Raw genomic sequence first — 14072 nt, forward strand, 5'->3', positions numbered from 1 at the left:
GTTTCTCTAGTCAACCCAGACTATTGCAGTTGCTGTGGGTCAGAACTGACTAGATGGCAGGGAGTTTGACCTTGGCGCGGGGGACTGCCCTTCATGGCTGCAATGGGGCTGCAGCAGTGCCAGCCATCACAGCCTCACCTATGCCATTCAAATCAGGAAGCAAGGACGCAGAAAGGAAGCTTCTCTCCTTTCATCAGGGACTAAGTAAAGGCTTCCTAAATCCCTTCTGCAGACATGCTGCATGTCTGATTCACGGAGACCCTGTGTGCAACGGAACAGAACACTACTACCCAGCCGTGCAGCGTCCCTTGCCACAGGTGCTGAGTGCCCCCTGGTGCAGCCACGGTGTCAATCCATCTATGCTGACCCTCTACTTGACCATACGTGATATCTTTCTACAGGACAGGTCCGTCTCCTCGGATACATCATGTCCAAAGCATGTGGGATGAAGTCTCGCCAGCCTCACTTGGAAGCAGCTCTGTGGACTGGGGCCCAGTGCTGTGTCATTTGATTTTTTGCCTGCTCCCATGGGTGTTGATGGGGGATCCGAGTGTGAGACAAAAATCCTTGACAACGGAAGACATTATTATTATTTTCTTTCTATCGAGCTGTTGCGGACTGGTCCAGTTGGGAGGATTTTTGTGTTACGTTGATGTGCAATCCATATTCAAGACACACACGGTTGAGTGTCATCACCAGGCAGTGCTTCGGGTCCTCTTCGCTTTCAGCAGCAAGGCTGTGTCACCTGCAAACGGCAGGTTGTGAAGAAGGCTTCTTGCCATCCCGACGCTGTGTTCTTCCTCACACAACCCAGTCTCGCAGACCAGCGCAGCAGACACATTGAATGCCTAGGGGGAAAGGGTGCAGCCCCGAGACTCACTTTTCCAAACACGAGTCCCTTGAACAACTGCCTCCTGCTCTCTGTTGAGGTTCTCCAGGAGCATAACTGGGTGTTCTAGAATTGTCCGTTCCTCACAATGCTATCCTTTGCACGGTGAGGTATGACGTATTCTCCGCTTTCAGCCCCAACCCTCCGTGTGACAACAGCAGGGACTAAAGGTAAAGATGACAGTACGTGCTATGGGGTCACTAGGAGTGGGAACAGACTCGATAGGATTGGTGTCTCCCCAGCCCCTCAACGCCCCCCCCCAGCACTTGAGCATTGCTATGGAGACCATCTGGCCAACAAAGCTGAGGCTATTTACTGCCTGGCCCTTTAAAGGAGACCCTTGCCAGCATCTTGCATGATTCTGAGAAGCCACATTGTTTAAAAGGCAGGAAGCACAGAGCCCGTCCTTAAGCTGACAATACGTTGGCTGGGGAGGTGACACACACATAAAGCGCACAACAGACACAGCGGGACTGTGTCTGGAACAGGTCTGGGCACCTCTTGAAACGGCTATTTCCTCTTTTCTTTAAGATGATTTCTCTTACCCTATGTCCACGTCCTTCAAAACACAATTAAGATCTCTGGAATTCAGCTCAGCAAAACCAGTTGCCATGGAGTCGGTGGTGACGCATGTATGCACCATACAACCTGTGAAAGCCAGAAACGGCGTGAGGTGGGAACCCGACAGCAAAGAGGGAAGAAGCACTCCGCCTGTCTTGGAACAAGCATCCATCTATGTGGAGCATCGACTAAGTCCACACGGAAGAAGCACATTGGTCTGTGCGATCCCAGGATTGTGAATAATAAAATCCACATTCAAAGGAGGGAATGGTATCAGAGCTTAAATCATGAACACCTGGTTTGCAGAAAGGTATGGATGACAGTGGAAGCCCCAAATCGTTTGCAGAGCCCTGCATGGATTAAGCCTCGGGTGAATTCCCTGTGAACACAGCCGAGGGATATGGATAAACTGGCTATCAGACAGAGCCTTGTAAAGTCCATCAGGGGAGATATCGTTAGATTAAAATGTCACACCTGATCATTTGATTTCCCCTTTGACCCATTCTAAAGTTGTTTGTTTTTATTTTTTCCCCGCTTTCTGATTGAGGTTTTTCTGTGTTGTTTAGTCAGTGTGTGTGTGTGTGTGTTGTATTCTGTGTGATTTTCTGTATATTAAATCCAGGTTAGGTAGATCTATAGAGAGAGTAACTGGATTGATGATTACCTAGGGGCATGGCAGGGGAAGTGGGGGCGGTGGGGGAGCTAACAACGAGCACGGAAGGTAAATGTGCTGAAATTGATTGTGGGGATGACTGTGTGACTCTTCTGAATATGACTAACGATGAAATTGTATGATATCTGAAATATATGCCAAGAAAACTCTTTTAAAACGAAAAAACTGACCCGGAAAATGGCACCCAGAAAGACAAGGCCTGCCCGTCCAGTTCTGGCTCTCATAGATTTCAGGATATGTGCGGGGACTTTAAAAAGTTTATGGAAAAATGAAATAAAGGAAATTATTCCCCCCTGAAACTTTTGGAAGCTCTTTTGTATAAATGTCACGGTGGTCCAACCTCCTGCCCCCCCCAGGCCTTTTAAGGAGCTCAAGGCACTTGGGGTACACAGGCTGGAAAGAAAACTTCAGTGTAGCCGATGAAAACCCCACAGGCAAGTGCTCCAATACAGATTCCATGAGAGGATAAGAGCTCCTAGCCCAGTGCAGGCGGAGGGGCAGGGGAGGCCATGAGGGCTCTGGAAGCTTCCAGCAGGAAGTGAGGTACAAGCTAGGTCCAGTGAGGGGGGCGGTGTCAGATGGTGCAGTCAGGGTGTCCCATCCAGGGGACAGCCTAGGCAGGCCATGGTGTGGAGGGAGGCCCATGCAGGTAGGTGATCATGGGGGCCCCACAGTTCCAGGCTGCATCTCTAGGTGGGAGGGTGCTGAGCTGGGGATGGGAGTTTGGATGTAGCCCTGAGGGCAGTGGGAGGCTAGCAAGTAAGGGAGTCGCCTAAGGAGATGTCTACTTTTTCGAAAGAAGAGTTACAGGTGGTTGAACCTTTTGAGGCAAAAAGCAACGGTGGCCTGGACCAGGGTGATGGGGGTGGGCTCAAGGAGGTCACAGGGCCTCTCGATGGACAAGATGAACAATGTGTGTGTGTGTGTGTGTGTGTTCAAATACTGGTACCTGGGCTTGGACACCCTCTTTTCATGCCAAGGGAACAAGGAGTTCTGTGACCAGGGACCCAGCCCATCTCTCCTGAGCAGGAAGATCCCAACCACAGGGTGAGTCCACAGGCCCCCCCTCCCTCATTTCCGCCTGAGACGCCTCTGGTCCCCATGTGGGTCTGGGACCGTTCTAGGCCCCGGTGAGATGCAGGAGAGTAATATGATTCCATTTTTCCGAGTCACCTAGGGAAGCCAAAAGAACTCTAGGGTGGAGACCCAACAGCCCTCTTTCCCCTGTGTGCATGGTAACCCGGTGGGTTACAGGTGGGCCTGCTAACCACAAGGTCAGCTGTTTGAGACCACCAATCATTAGATGGGAGAAAGATGAGGCTAGTGCCTCCTGTAAGGATTGTCTTGGAAACTCAGTGGGCAGTTCCGCCTTGTCCTGTAGGGTCCTTGTGAGTCAGCATGGAGGCATTTTAAGTTTGTTTTGGGGTTTGCTGTGCTCCTGTGGAGTTGTGGTTTGATCCACAGAAGCGGCAACACGTGGCTCAACACCCACCCGTGAGCCTCCAGGACTCTCGTGGAGCCTCCAGGAGGCATGCCAATAGGTGGCACTTCGAGGCATGTGGCTGGCTCCTGGCGGGGTAGGACTCTCCGGAATGCAGATGGAAATAGCTCAGGGAAAGAAGAGGAGAGGGGGTGGGGTGGGGTGGGTGGGAGCGTAAGGCTCTCCAAGCCTCCCCGTGCCACTCAGCAAGAGACAGACGGAGAACTCACACAAGCTGGGAACATGGTTTGCTTATTTCTGACTCACCGGGGAAAGCAGTGGAAAATTACCACTCTCCCGCGCTCTCCTTCCCAAGAGGGAACACTGGTTCTTGGAGGAAGCTCATTGCCTGGGTGGGTGGGAGGGGGGAAATGAGGGAGAGGGGACGGTGCTATAAACTGGCAAGATCCCAGGGGCTCCTGCCTGTGGTAAGCTCCCAACCCCTCCCACCTCTCCTCTCCAAGGTCCCAGCCCCTCCCACCTCTCTTCTCCAAGGTCCCAGCCCCTCCCACCTTCCTTTCCCCGCTCCTGGCCCCTCCCACCTCTCCACTCCACGGTCCCAGCCCCTCCCACTTCTCACCTCCAAGCTGAGCCCGCCCCCTCCCCCTCCCCCATTCCTGGCTCCACGCTCCTCACTGGGTGCTCCTGGTCCCGTGCGTGGCGGCCTCGCTGGGCAGGCAGCGGGGAGCGGTGCCGAGTGAGACTTCAGGCTGCCGGATGCTGCAGCCCCAAGAGCGACCCCTGCCTACTGTACGGACCAAGACCGTGCAGGCCAGATGATGGGAAGGACGAAACATTCGTCCCCTCCCCGCAGAGCCATCTGTGTGTCTCCTGCCCTCCCGCGTGGCGCTCATTTGGGGGAACAGCGCAGGGCACTTAAAAAAAACCCCACACCTCAGACCAGGAACCTGGCCTTCTGCTAGCACCACCGTGTCCTCCCCCAGTGGCCAGCGAAACCGTAGCCACTCAGCCACCTCTGTGGACGTGGCCCCCACTCTCAGCGACCCGACGTGCAGAGAACGGTCTGAGATTGCGAATCTCTAGGGGAGCTGACAGCCTGTCTTTCATGCAGCGACAGGTTTGAACGGCTCCCCGTAACTGAGCTAAAGGGACTAGTGTGTAGTTATCTCAGTGAAGACGTGGAGGAGGAGGGGGAGAGAGCCAAGTCCCTCCACCGGAAGGGGGGCTTTGAGCTGCTGAAGAAAGACAAGCAACTGAATCCCTGCCTTGCGAAATCATGGCATCCACAGGTGGTCCTGGGGACAATTTTGGTGGCAGTGCCTAATTCCTGGAAAGGCCAAGAGCAAGGTGCAGGCCGACTTCACTCCAACACCATGCCACAGGGTCCGGGTGCATCCTTCCGAGCTTCTCACTCACCCAAGATCACCGAAAAAGAGCAACAGTCTTATGAGTGGGTAAGGAGTTAAGTCACGCCCCTGGCCACCAGTCTGTCATCCTGGGTGGGTGGGGGTAGCATGTTGCTGTGATGCTGGAAGCGATGCCACCGGGATCTGGGACACCAGCAGGGTCACCCCTTGGTGTGCATGTCTCAGCAGAGCATCCAGGCTTAGACTGGAAGAAAGGCTGGCACCAAAGACCCTGTGGGTCACAACACAACATTGCCCCTCTAACGTACTGGGGGAGGAGCCCTCTAGGCTGGAAGGCACTAGGAATGCACACTGCGGCCGCGGCAGTGAAGGCAAGCGAGAAGAGGGAGGGCCAGAGCCAGGCAGTAACAGGAGAGAAACTACACCCAGAGAACTGCGAGCAGCGCCTGGTAACGGGATGTTGGGCCGCAAAGTGGGGCCCCCCATCCTCCTGTGATCCAATGGCTGCGTCGTCTTGGGCAAGTTACTCCCCTTTCCTGAGGCTGCTGCTTCGTATGTTAAACGGCGATTCAGACTAAGTACACACAGTTCCCAACTTAGGGTGTATTCAAGGTATGATAAACTAGACTTTTGAATATTACTATCTTAGCATGAATGCTATGTACAACATACAGTATAGGGTAAAGGTACCCAATGGCCATGCAGGGCAAGCATTAAGACTGTTAACCTCAAAGTTGTTGGTTCAAACCCACAAGCCACCCCCAAACCTCCCCCCATGAGGTTATTTGCCCCTGTATAGATAGATTTACAACCTTGGAAACCCTGTATAAGATCACCATGAGTTCAAAGAGACTGGATGGCGGTGGGTTTGGGATGCTGTCAAGACTCAATAAGCAAAATGAGCACCGACTGACTTGGCTTTCTGACCAATCTGTGGTGAACAACTCACATTTTTCACAACATCCAAGAGGTGGTTCCCTGGCATCTGTCTCTTCCCAAACCCCAGAGCTCCCTCCTACAGAATCAAAGCCTCTTGAAATTCACAACCCCCGGCAGGGACTGGAGTGTCCGGTGTGCGAGGTAAGCACGGGCTTGCGCGTGCTTCCTTATTAATCTGCAGTGCATGCGTTTTAAAACCACGTGAACATGTTTGCCGAGCATCAGAAAACAGACCCAAACCCACGTGAAAATGTCTGTCACGCATCAATAAACAAACCCGAAGCCATGCTTACCTCGCATAGTGGGCACTCTGCCGACCGACCACAAGCTCAGCTGATGTCGTCACACCTGCAGATTTACACGTCCCGTTCCCAAGTCCCAAAGACAAAGTAAGATGGGATTTATAGAGATCATGGTAACTAAAAGGGAATCAAAATAGAAATGAAAGAAAAGACACCAGGCTTCCAGCTGGTTCCTTCCAGTCTGACCTCCGACAGACTTCCCGTCTTTTAGTGGAGTCCCGCTGGTCTAGAGGGCTACATGTCCGGCTGCTAACCGCAAGGTCAGCAGTTCAAAACCACCAGCTGCTCTCTGGAACAAAGGCAGTTAGTCTCAGAAACTTACGAGTTTCTACCCTGTCCTCTATAGTTGCTATGAGTTGGGAGTCGACTCAGAGGCAGCGAGTTTGTTTTTCAAAAAAACTTCAACAAGAGCCCCAGGTGATTCTTATGCATACCGAGGAGCTTGCTAAAATGACTCAAATTCAGTACACCTGGGCAGCAAGGCAAATTCTCAGCAAAGGGTTGCTATAGAACCGACTGGGTCCAAGTCCTGCTTGGGGGAAGAAGGACAAAAAGGGTGTTCAACGTATGCCAGAACCAACTATCCACAGATCCGTCAGCACAGAATCCCGAGGTAGTTGGGGACACGTTGGACCCTCCCAGCTGGCACAGGCTTAGGGCTGGAGCAGGAGGGAAGCTTATGCTCCTTGGCAAACATGTCCTCTCTCTTCCAGGGAGGTGTAGCGATTGCACCTGATGTTCTAGAACACTCCAGCGCGGGCCCTCTCCGAGCTCCACGGCCCTTGGTGAGCACAGGCGGGGCTGAGGGGTGAGCGCTGGCTTCGGGGACCTCCACTGAAATCGACGTGGAACACGCAGACGGCGAGCCTGTCTGCCCAGCACTGAAGGGACACAGCGGGGGACCAGGCTGGGCTGATCCTGCATCCGGAGCAGCCATGCGGTGAGCGAAGGCTGGAATCCCCGCCGAGTGCGGAGCCGGCCGCCCTAGTGCGCAGGCGCGGAGCTGGACGTCAGGGTCTCCTCTGAGTCGGGGCAGGGAAGCGGGGCGCCCCGGGAGCCCCCAGACTGCGGAGGAGGGTCGCCCCGCCCGCCCGCATGGAGAAAGCTCTGTGGTGGCAGAGCTGTCAAACAGCTTTGTGCCCACGTATGACCAGAATATAAAATGCCTTTACCCTGTAACTGCACGCCATTGATTCTTTACAGGGGCGCCCTCCAATCCTCAAGACCCCCGCTCTCAAGTTGGCCCAGAGATTAGAGAGAAAGACCGCCCGGAGGCCTAAATTGGCGGTGACGCCCTTGCGAGGGGATGGGGGCTCGGTGGACAGACTGCCTGGGTGGAAAACCCTCATTTCTCATCCATCAACAGTGCTGTCAAGAATTCTAGGGGCTAGAAAGTTAGTCAGGAAAACAAGGCACGCGACAGTGCACCCCCCACTTCTGGAAGGTTCTGAGGAACAGTGCACCCCCGCATCCCCCAGGTATACACGCTGGGCTACCACCTGCACGCTCCCCTTGTGGGACCTGATGGTGTGACATGGGCATTGAAACCCATCCAAGCTGTCTTCTCTCAAAGCAGCCAGAGTGCTCTCAAATATATATATACACACACACATCACTCCCCCCACCCCACCCCTGCAATCTCTGCAGTACTGTTCTCACAAACAAGGGAGAAAGGCGGCTCCCACTCCCACAAAGTGACAGTCTCGGACACCCACAGGGGCAGCTCGACCGAGTTCTATAGGGTCACGCTGCATCAGAATGGGCTTGGTGGCAGCACAGGTGTACAGTCCAGTCCTCCCAGACTGGCAGGGAACTCACAGTAGAGAGGTACTCCGAGTACTACTTGGGGCCGGGAGAGCCAGACTGGGGAGCGCTGGCACGCTGACGTCAGAAAACGGGCCAGAGACCTCTCCCTCGCCAGGTCAGGCTGGGCTGGGTTCCGAAACGAGACGTGGCAGCCGTTTGGGTGGTTTCTCTGGGTAAGTTCCGTTTATTAATCATTGTACAAAAAAAAAAAAAAAAATCCTGGCATTCATCTGAAAAGAAGCTAATATATCCAAATATTATGTATCTTAACATTGTGAAGCTCTACTTTTACAACAGGATTTTTTTGGGGGAGTGGGAGGAGTGTTTAGGTGGAGAAAACTTTTGGAAAAAAAAAGTTTAAAAGAAACTTATGATTTATTAGTGTACAGGATCCAAAAACACGTTTTTAGAAAAATATAAAGTGCCCAAATACCAACTTACACAAGTAATACAGGCTTCCGAAAACCAGATGAAGCATTCATGAAGAAACACATTAAAAAATACTCTAGGTACATATTTACAGTGGAAGTGAGGACAAGTGAAAGCAGTTTTCTTGGATGTGACATCTCTACAGACAGAAAGGAAATGGAGCCAGAAAACCCACGCTCTTCAACTCTCGCTTGTATTCCTCAGCCCTGGGTCAGCCATGCTACCTGCCCCCAGGACATGAAGGTAGTGTTAAGATTCCCCCACAACTGCAGGTGGGCCCGGGGTGGTGAGTGGTCAGTCACGCATTCAAGAGTGAACTGGACTTGGGATTTGACCGGGGAGTGGCGTACGCGTGGCCGGCCAGGATCTCCAGCTCTTTCTAACAAAACGGCTGTGGCCTTCCCTCGCCAGTCAGTGGTCTCTGGAGGCTTGCTCAGCCTCGGTCACCCCAGGATTTCCCAGGTGTGAACCAAGAGCACGTCGGGAGAAGACTGCACGCACACTGACAGGCAGGCAGGAGCTGGGTTCACGACGACAGAGGCTCGCTGGAGCACGGTGGGCCTCGGGGCCGAGCTGCGTAAAGACTCGGTGGCCCCACACCTCACACGGGGCTAGTCTGCCTGTGAGACCTCATGCGGACAGATGGTGCCCAAGTCCTTTCCCGCCGGTCCAACGCTAAGACACACTTTCCAGGGGTGCCACCCTGTCACCTTTTAAAGAGGGTCTTGAAGGGTGACCCTGGTTCAGGAGTGACGAGGGGTGCCCTGACCCCTACCTTTTCTTTAATGTTTAAGGTTCAATATTTCCTCTGATTACAAACGTGAACCCTCAATCTTAGGCCTTGAGAAACCAAGCAGCATGTTGTCTAAGCTTTTCAACGACTACTGACAGAGCCAAGTGCTGATTTCAGACCTACCTGGGATATAGATTTTCCCAACCGAAAGGAAGTCAGGAAGGAAGAAGTCATTTTAAAGAGAAGAATACTGCGTAAAGGTGGTTCAACTCCATTGACAAGGGCCATCACTGTGTTTTCTCAAAGAACGACACATCATAAATCGGTAGAGACATAGGTGTAGATCCAAGAAAGGGACAGGGAAGGGAAACTCTCAATTCAAATACAGAAGATAAACACCGAAACGCGGCGCTTCAAACGGAGACAGAACGGACTCCGAGGATTTGAACTCTGTGGCGTTTGCTAATGCCCCCCGCCCCGTCTCCCAGGTGCTGGCAAGATGGTGGCAGGCGGCTTTCCTTCTGAACATGCAACTAAAATGCAGGTGCTGCCCCGACTCGGGACTGCGCAAGCCCCGCCCGTGGAGAAGCGTGCAGCCACCTGCCCACCGAATGAGGTGTCCGAGGACACATGTAGACAGACACGAGGGGTGACGATGCAGACGGGAGGGTGTCTGTCATGGGACCTCACGAGGACAGATGCCATGTGCTGTCACCACAGGCCGAGCATTCAAGCCATGCCGCTGAACGCCGGGCCTGCCCTTCGAGCTGATTCACTAGTGTGGGCGGAGAGCAGCAGTGTCTTAGCGGCAGAGCGGGGGCAGCGAGCAGCGTGGGTGGTGGACGCGTCGGAGGCGCGGGTTTCTCCCGGCATCTGGTCCTCGCAGAAGATGGCAGGGGCACGGCGCCCTCTGCGTGACCTTACTCGGCGCTCTCCTTCTTCGTGTTGTAAATATTCGGCACCGTTTCGTAGACAAACTCCAGGTCCTCGGGGTACCGGATCTCGAGCTCAGCGTTGGGGATGTAGTGGGTACCAGTGAACTCTGAGAAGTAGCGTCCGACGTCCGGGTGTGAGATTTCTTGAGGCTCCAAGTTATATTCCAAGTTCTCTGTTGGGACAGAAGAGCACAGGGACACACTTGGTGATTTCGGCAGCAGCCAGAGAACTGTGCTGTGCCCCATTCGGGCAGCATTTCCGGGGCTTATGGGACAGGAAACATGAACAGGAAAGGCAGAGATGGGACTGGGGGGAGGTGACAAGGAAAAGGGAGTCCTGGAAGCACAGGGCTCAATGCTGTTCCGAAGTCAAGTGTCAGCGGTTCGAATCCACAAGTCACTTGGTGGGTGAGTTAGTTATTGTGCCAACCTGGCCGATCAACACATCTGGGATTAATTGAAGGGCAGAGCGATGAATGGGTCCATGAGCCTCACCTTTCTAGTTCTCGGGTCTCTTGCTTTGTGATGGTCACACTAGGGTGCAGCTGCCTTAGCAGTTCCCTGCTTCAGCTTGCAAGGCTGACTTCCAGCAAGACACCCCCAAAGAGAAGCCACATGGACCGACCCTGATGTAGCCCTGAGATACTGACACATTCACTGACTTGGCTTTCCTCCTGCAGTCGGCGTCATTGCGTGTGTTTTGTGAGATGGAGGAGGACTTTGTGAACTGGTGTTGGACATATGGGTTAATGTTGGACTTGTGGGCTTGGGCAGCACTGGGTTGGGATGTTTTCTTGATGCACACGTAGCCTTTATATAAAATTCTCTCTTAGACATGAGTTTCTGTGGATTTGTTTCTCTAAGTACCCAGCCTAACACAGTGGGAGACAGATGGGGCTGCCTGCTTCCACAGGGAGCACAGCCTGGGAAGCTCCATCAGGGCGCTATGACTCGGAATCAGCCCGGCAGCAACAGGGCAGGTTTTAGTTTTCTGTAGGAAGTAAGACTCTTTAAAACGGAAGGGCAACAGACAAAATCTGAGGGGCTGAAAAGGCAGACACCGTCCCGGTGACTCCCTCACACGAGAACGACGTGCAGGTGAAGGCGCCCCATGTGGGTCCAACGGCAGGGTGGGGTCTGACGGGTCCTCCTCCCCAGGCACCGAAGCCAGGGGGTGCCAGTCTGTGGGGGCTCTCTGGGGAAGCCGGCACCCCTATTGCTGCTGTCGGCTTATCTTCCAGCACATTCTTCCTCGCTCACCTTGAACATGAATTCCAGACGGCAAAGCAAAAGGCTACCTTTTCTGGAGAAAACCAGGAACCACAGAACCACAGCTTTCAGAAGCCACACAGCCTACCCACAGCCTCAAAATAAGCACATCCTCTCTGCCAAAAAATCTACTTTTCGGAGTGTGTTTTAAAGGCAGGACTGCTCCCGCCCAAGGCCCAGGACCCCAGGTACACACACCCCCTTCTGAAGCATCCACTTCAACAGCCATGTGAGGCAAGAGCTAGACAAGTCAACCAATCTGGTTTCTCGAAGTGAAAAGGCAGGAGTGTTTATATGAGCTTTGTGCCGACAAGTTGGTTCAGAACATTCCTTCACACTGCGAGTAGGGGTAGGTATCTTGGCGTTAACGTTTGAGAAGCAAGCCGACCAACACTATCCCGTATGGACTGTGGGCAACGGCCTGTGACAGCGAAGCAAGAACGGTCTAAAGTCTGAAACCAACCAGGCCGTCAGTCCAGCAAAACACGGGAGGCTATGAGAACGAGGAGGCCATTCGCAGGGCGCTTGGAGTACCACACAGGCGCCTGGAGGGCGGTGGACCAGGGGCTGGGGCTGCCCATGGAACACCTATAGTGTACCAGGCACTGTGCCAGGCACTGTGCCCGGCAGAGGCTTATAGGGACAGAAGTTGGGTGGTCCTGAGACCATCGAGAGCAGCACAGAGCAGAGGATCTCAACCAGGGCAACTCTGCCCAACTCCAGGGCACATCAGGTGATGGCGGCTAACATGTCTGGTTGTCGGAACTGGAGCAGGGGCACTAGTGACATCCAGAGTGGCAGTGCTGTGGAACATCCTACCACACAGAGGGCAGCATCTATGACGAAGGATGGGCCCTAAATGCCAACAGGGCCGAGGCTGAGCAACCCGTCTCTGGAGAAAGATGTCACTGGCTCCACACTGAGCTGGAACGCAGGGCGGCCAGCAGTGTGACCCCACCGGCTGCTCCAAGGGGGGCGGGGAAGACTGTCCACTGCCGCAAAGACCTAAAGTCTCAGAATCCCAAAGGGCAAGGTCCACCCTACCTGACAGGGCTCCTGGAGGAGTTGAATGGATGGCAGTGAGCTCAATGAATACTCTAACTTTGAACACTTAGCTCCGGAGTGTCTGAGTGCTGGGAGAGGATGGCAGGTCAGACCCGATTTATCGTCCACGGATCTCAAAGGGCGATGTGGCTGGGCAGCAGGTGGCACAGAACCCGAGAGTGTGCACCAAGAAAGGGGCATGACAAGAAAAGGCAGGAACACTGGGCGCATCCGCCGGGGGTATCCCACTTCTGATTGTCCAAGACCAGCGAGACCGTCTCGGCTTAGTGTTGCCTGGGCCAAGAGCCTGCCAAGGAGGCCACCAGGAAGAGGGTGAAAAAAACCATCACACACAAACAGGAAGGAAAACAAGATGATGAAGTTGGCAACGTGTGTTACACTGGGAAAATACTCAACACGACTTTCCAGTGATGTACGGCCGGAGGGCCAGGAACTGTAAGGACCATCAAACTGAGCACAACTGCCCAGCAGTGAAGTTGGAGTCTGGAAAACACCGGGAAGCCCTCCTTGATTCCCTGAGCATGTGTGTCCTTACACTTCCTGTAAAGTAAATACTTCTTCACCACAAAATCCTCCATCAGTCTAATTCCCCCATCCCCGCCCTGCTCCTCACCGCCCAGCCAAGGATCCTCCTAATCCTTCATGAAAGGATGTGTCTGTAACTAAAGACGCCCAAGGACACTTGCAGACAATTCTCTCTCGTGTGTGCGTATTTACTTTTAGTGGTAGAGGAGAAACTATTTTATTGATGGCAGCCTGGCCTTCTCTTCTGCCTGTCCCAGAACTTGCGGGCAATTCCTTATGAAGGTCAACTGCTCTGCCGGGATCCCAGGGGCAGTAAGACTCACAGACCATCTGGCTGGAGGCCTTCGCAGGACAGCACATGATAAATTACACTAGCCCCATGTATGGGTCCCACGAAGCTTGCCACGTGTCGTCCCCCACCCAAGGGTGGGCAAATGCACCTGATGCAGGCCAAGTGTCTGAGTGAGAGGTTTAGTTTACAAGTTGAAGACAAATGTCGTGAAGACGAACTGAAGTTTTGGGAAGCGACGTCATGTACTAGACACTGTAACGTGCTCACACACAATAAACACTACACTGGAAATTCACAACGGAGGTGAAGCCCCAATCCTCCACTACAGACAGTATCTCAAACACTCATTTCCCACGGTCTCTAAAAAGTCTGTACCAAAGAGCGGGTGGTCTGGACAGGAGAAACTGCTCCCTGGGCCAGCTGCCATGGGACTATTGCAGCACCCCCCCTAGTGGGCACAGAGAGTACAGCCAGATGCTGGGTCTCCCCAGTTGAACATACTGGGGGCCCAGGGTGGGGGCAGATAGGGAGCCATGGTGGCTTAGTGGCTACGCACTGGGCTACTACAGAAAGGTCATCAGTTCAAACCACCACCTGCTCTGTGGGACACACTTGACTCTCTATTTGCAGCCTCAGAAACCCACAGGGGAATTCTACTGTGCCCACAGGGTGGGTCTCTGGGTGAGAAGCGACTCAATGGCAGGGAATTTGAGCGGGGTGGGGTTCTCTTAACTGAAAGGCAAAGGCTGTCTGAAAAGCTAAGCATTAGGAACACGTCACTGAGCCAGAGATTACAACCTTGGATATACAAGTAAGTTTAACCTGAACAAAACCCAATGCAAGTCA

The 14072-nt window shown here is 53.5% G+C and overlaps 2 protein-coding genes across 3 annotated transcripts in view; both read right to left on the reverse strand.

Annotated features, from left to right (window-relative positions):
- TESC (tescalcin) overlaps positions 1-6185 on the reverse strand; it is a 70318-nt gene extending 64133 nt beyond the window's left edge. For both annotated transcript variants that reach the window (XM_045296764.1, XM_045296763.1), the window contains exon 1: positions 6164-6185. In XM_045296764.1, coding sequence (XP_045152699.1) covers positions 6164-6170 — 7 coding nt within the window. In that variant the 5' untranslated portion in view covers positions 6171-6185. The remainder of the gene's footprint in view (positions 1-6163) is intronic.
- Positions 6186-8334: 2149 nt separating this feature from the next.
- Positions 8335-14072, reverse strand: part of FBXO21 (F-box protein 21) — a 26771-nt gene continuing 21033 nt past the window's right edge. The window contains exon 12 of the mRNA XM_030887426.2: positions 8335-10248. Within this exon, the coding sequence (XP_030743286.2) occupies positions 10061-10248 (188 nt within the window). The 3' untranslated portion in view covers positions 8335-10060. The remainder of the gene's footprint in view (positions 10249-14072) is intronic.

Source organism: Echinops telfairi, unplaced genomic scaffold, assembly GCF_000313985.2.
Source record: "Echinops telfairi isolate 266 unplaced genomic scaffold, ASM31398v2 ScPeMD7_7412;HRSCAF=8450, whole genome shotgun sequence".
NCBI lineage: Eukaryota > Metazoa > Chordata > Mammalia > Afrosoricida > Tenrecidae > Echinops > Echinops telfairi.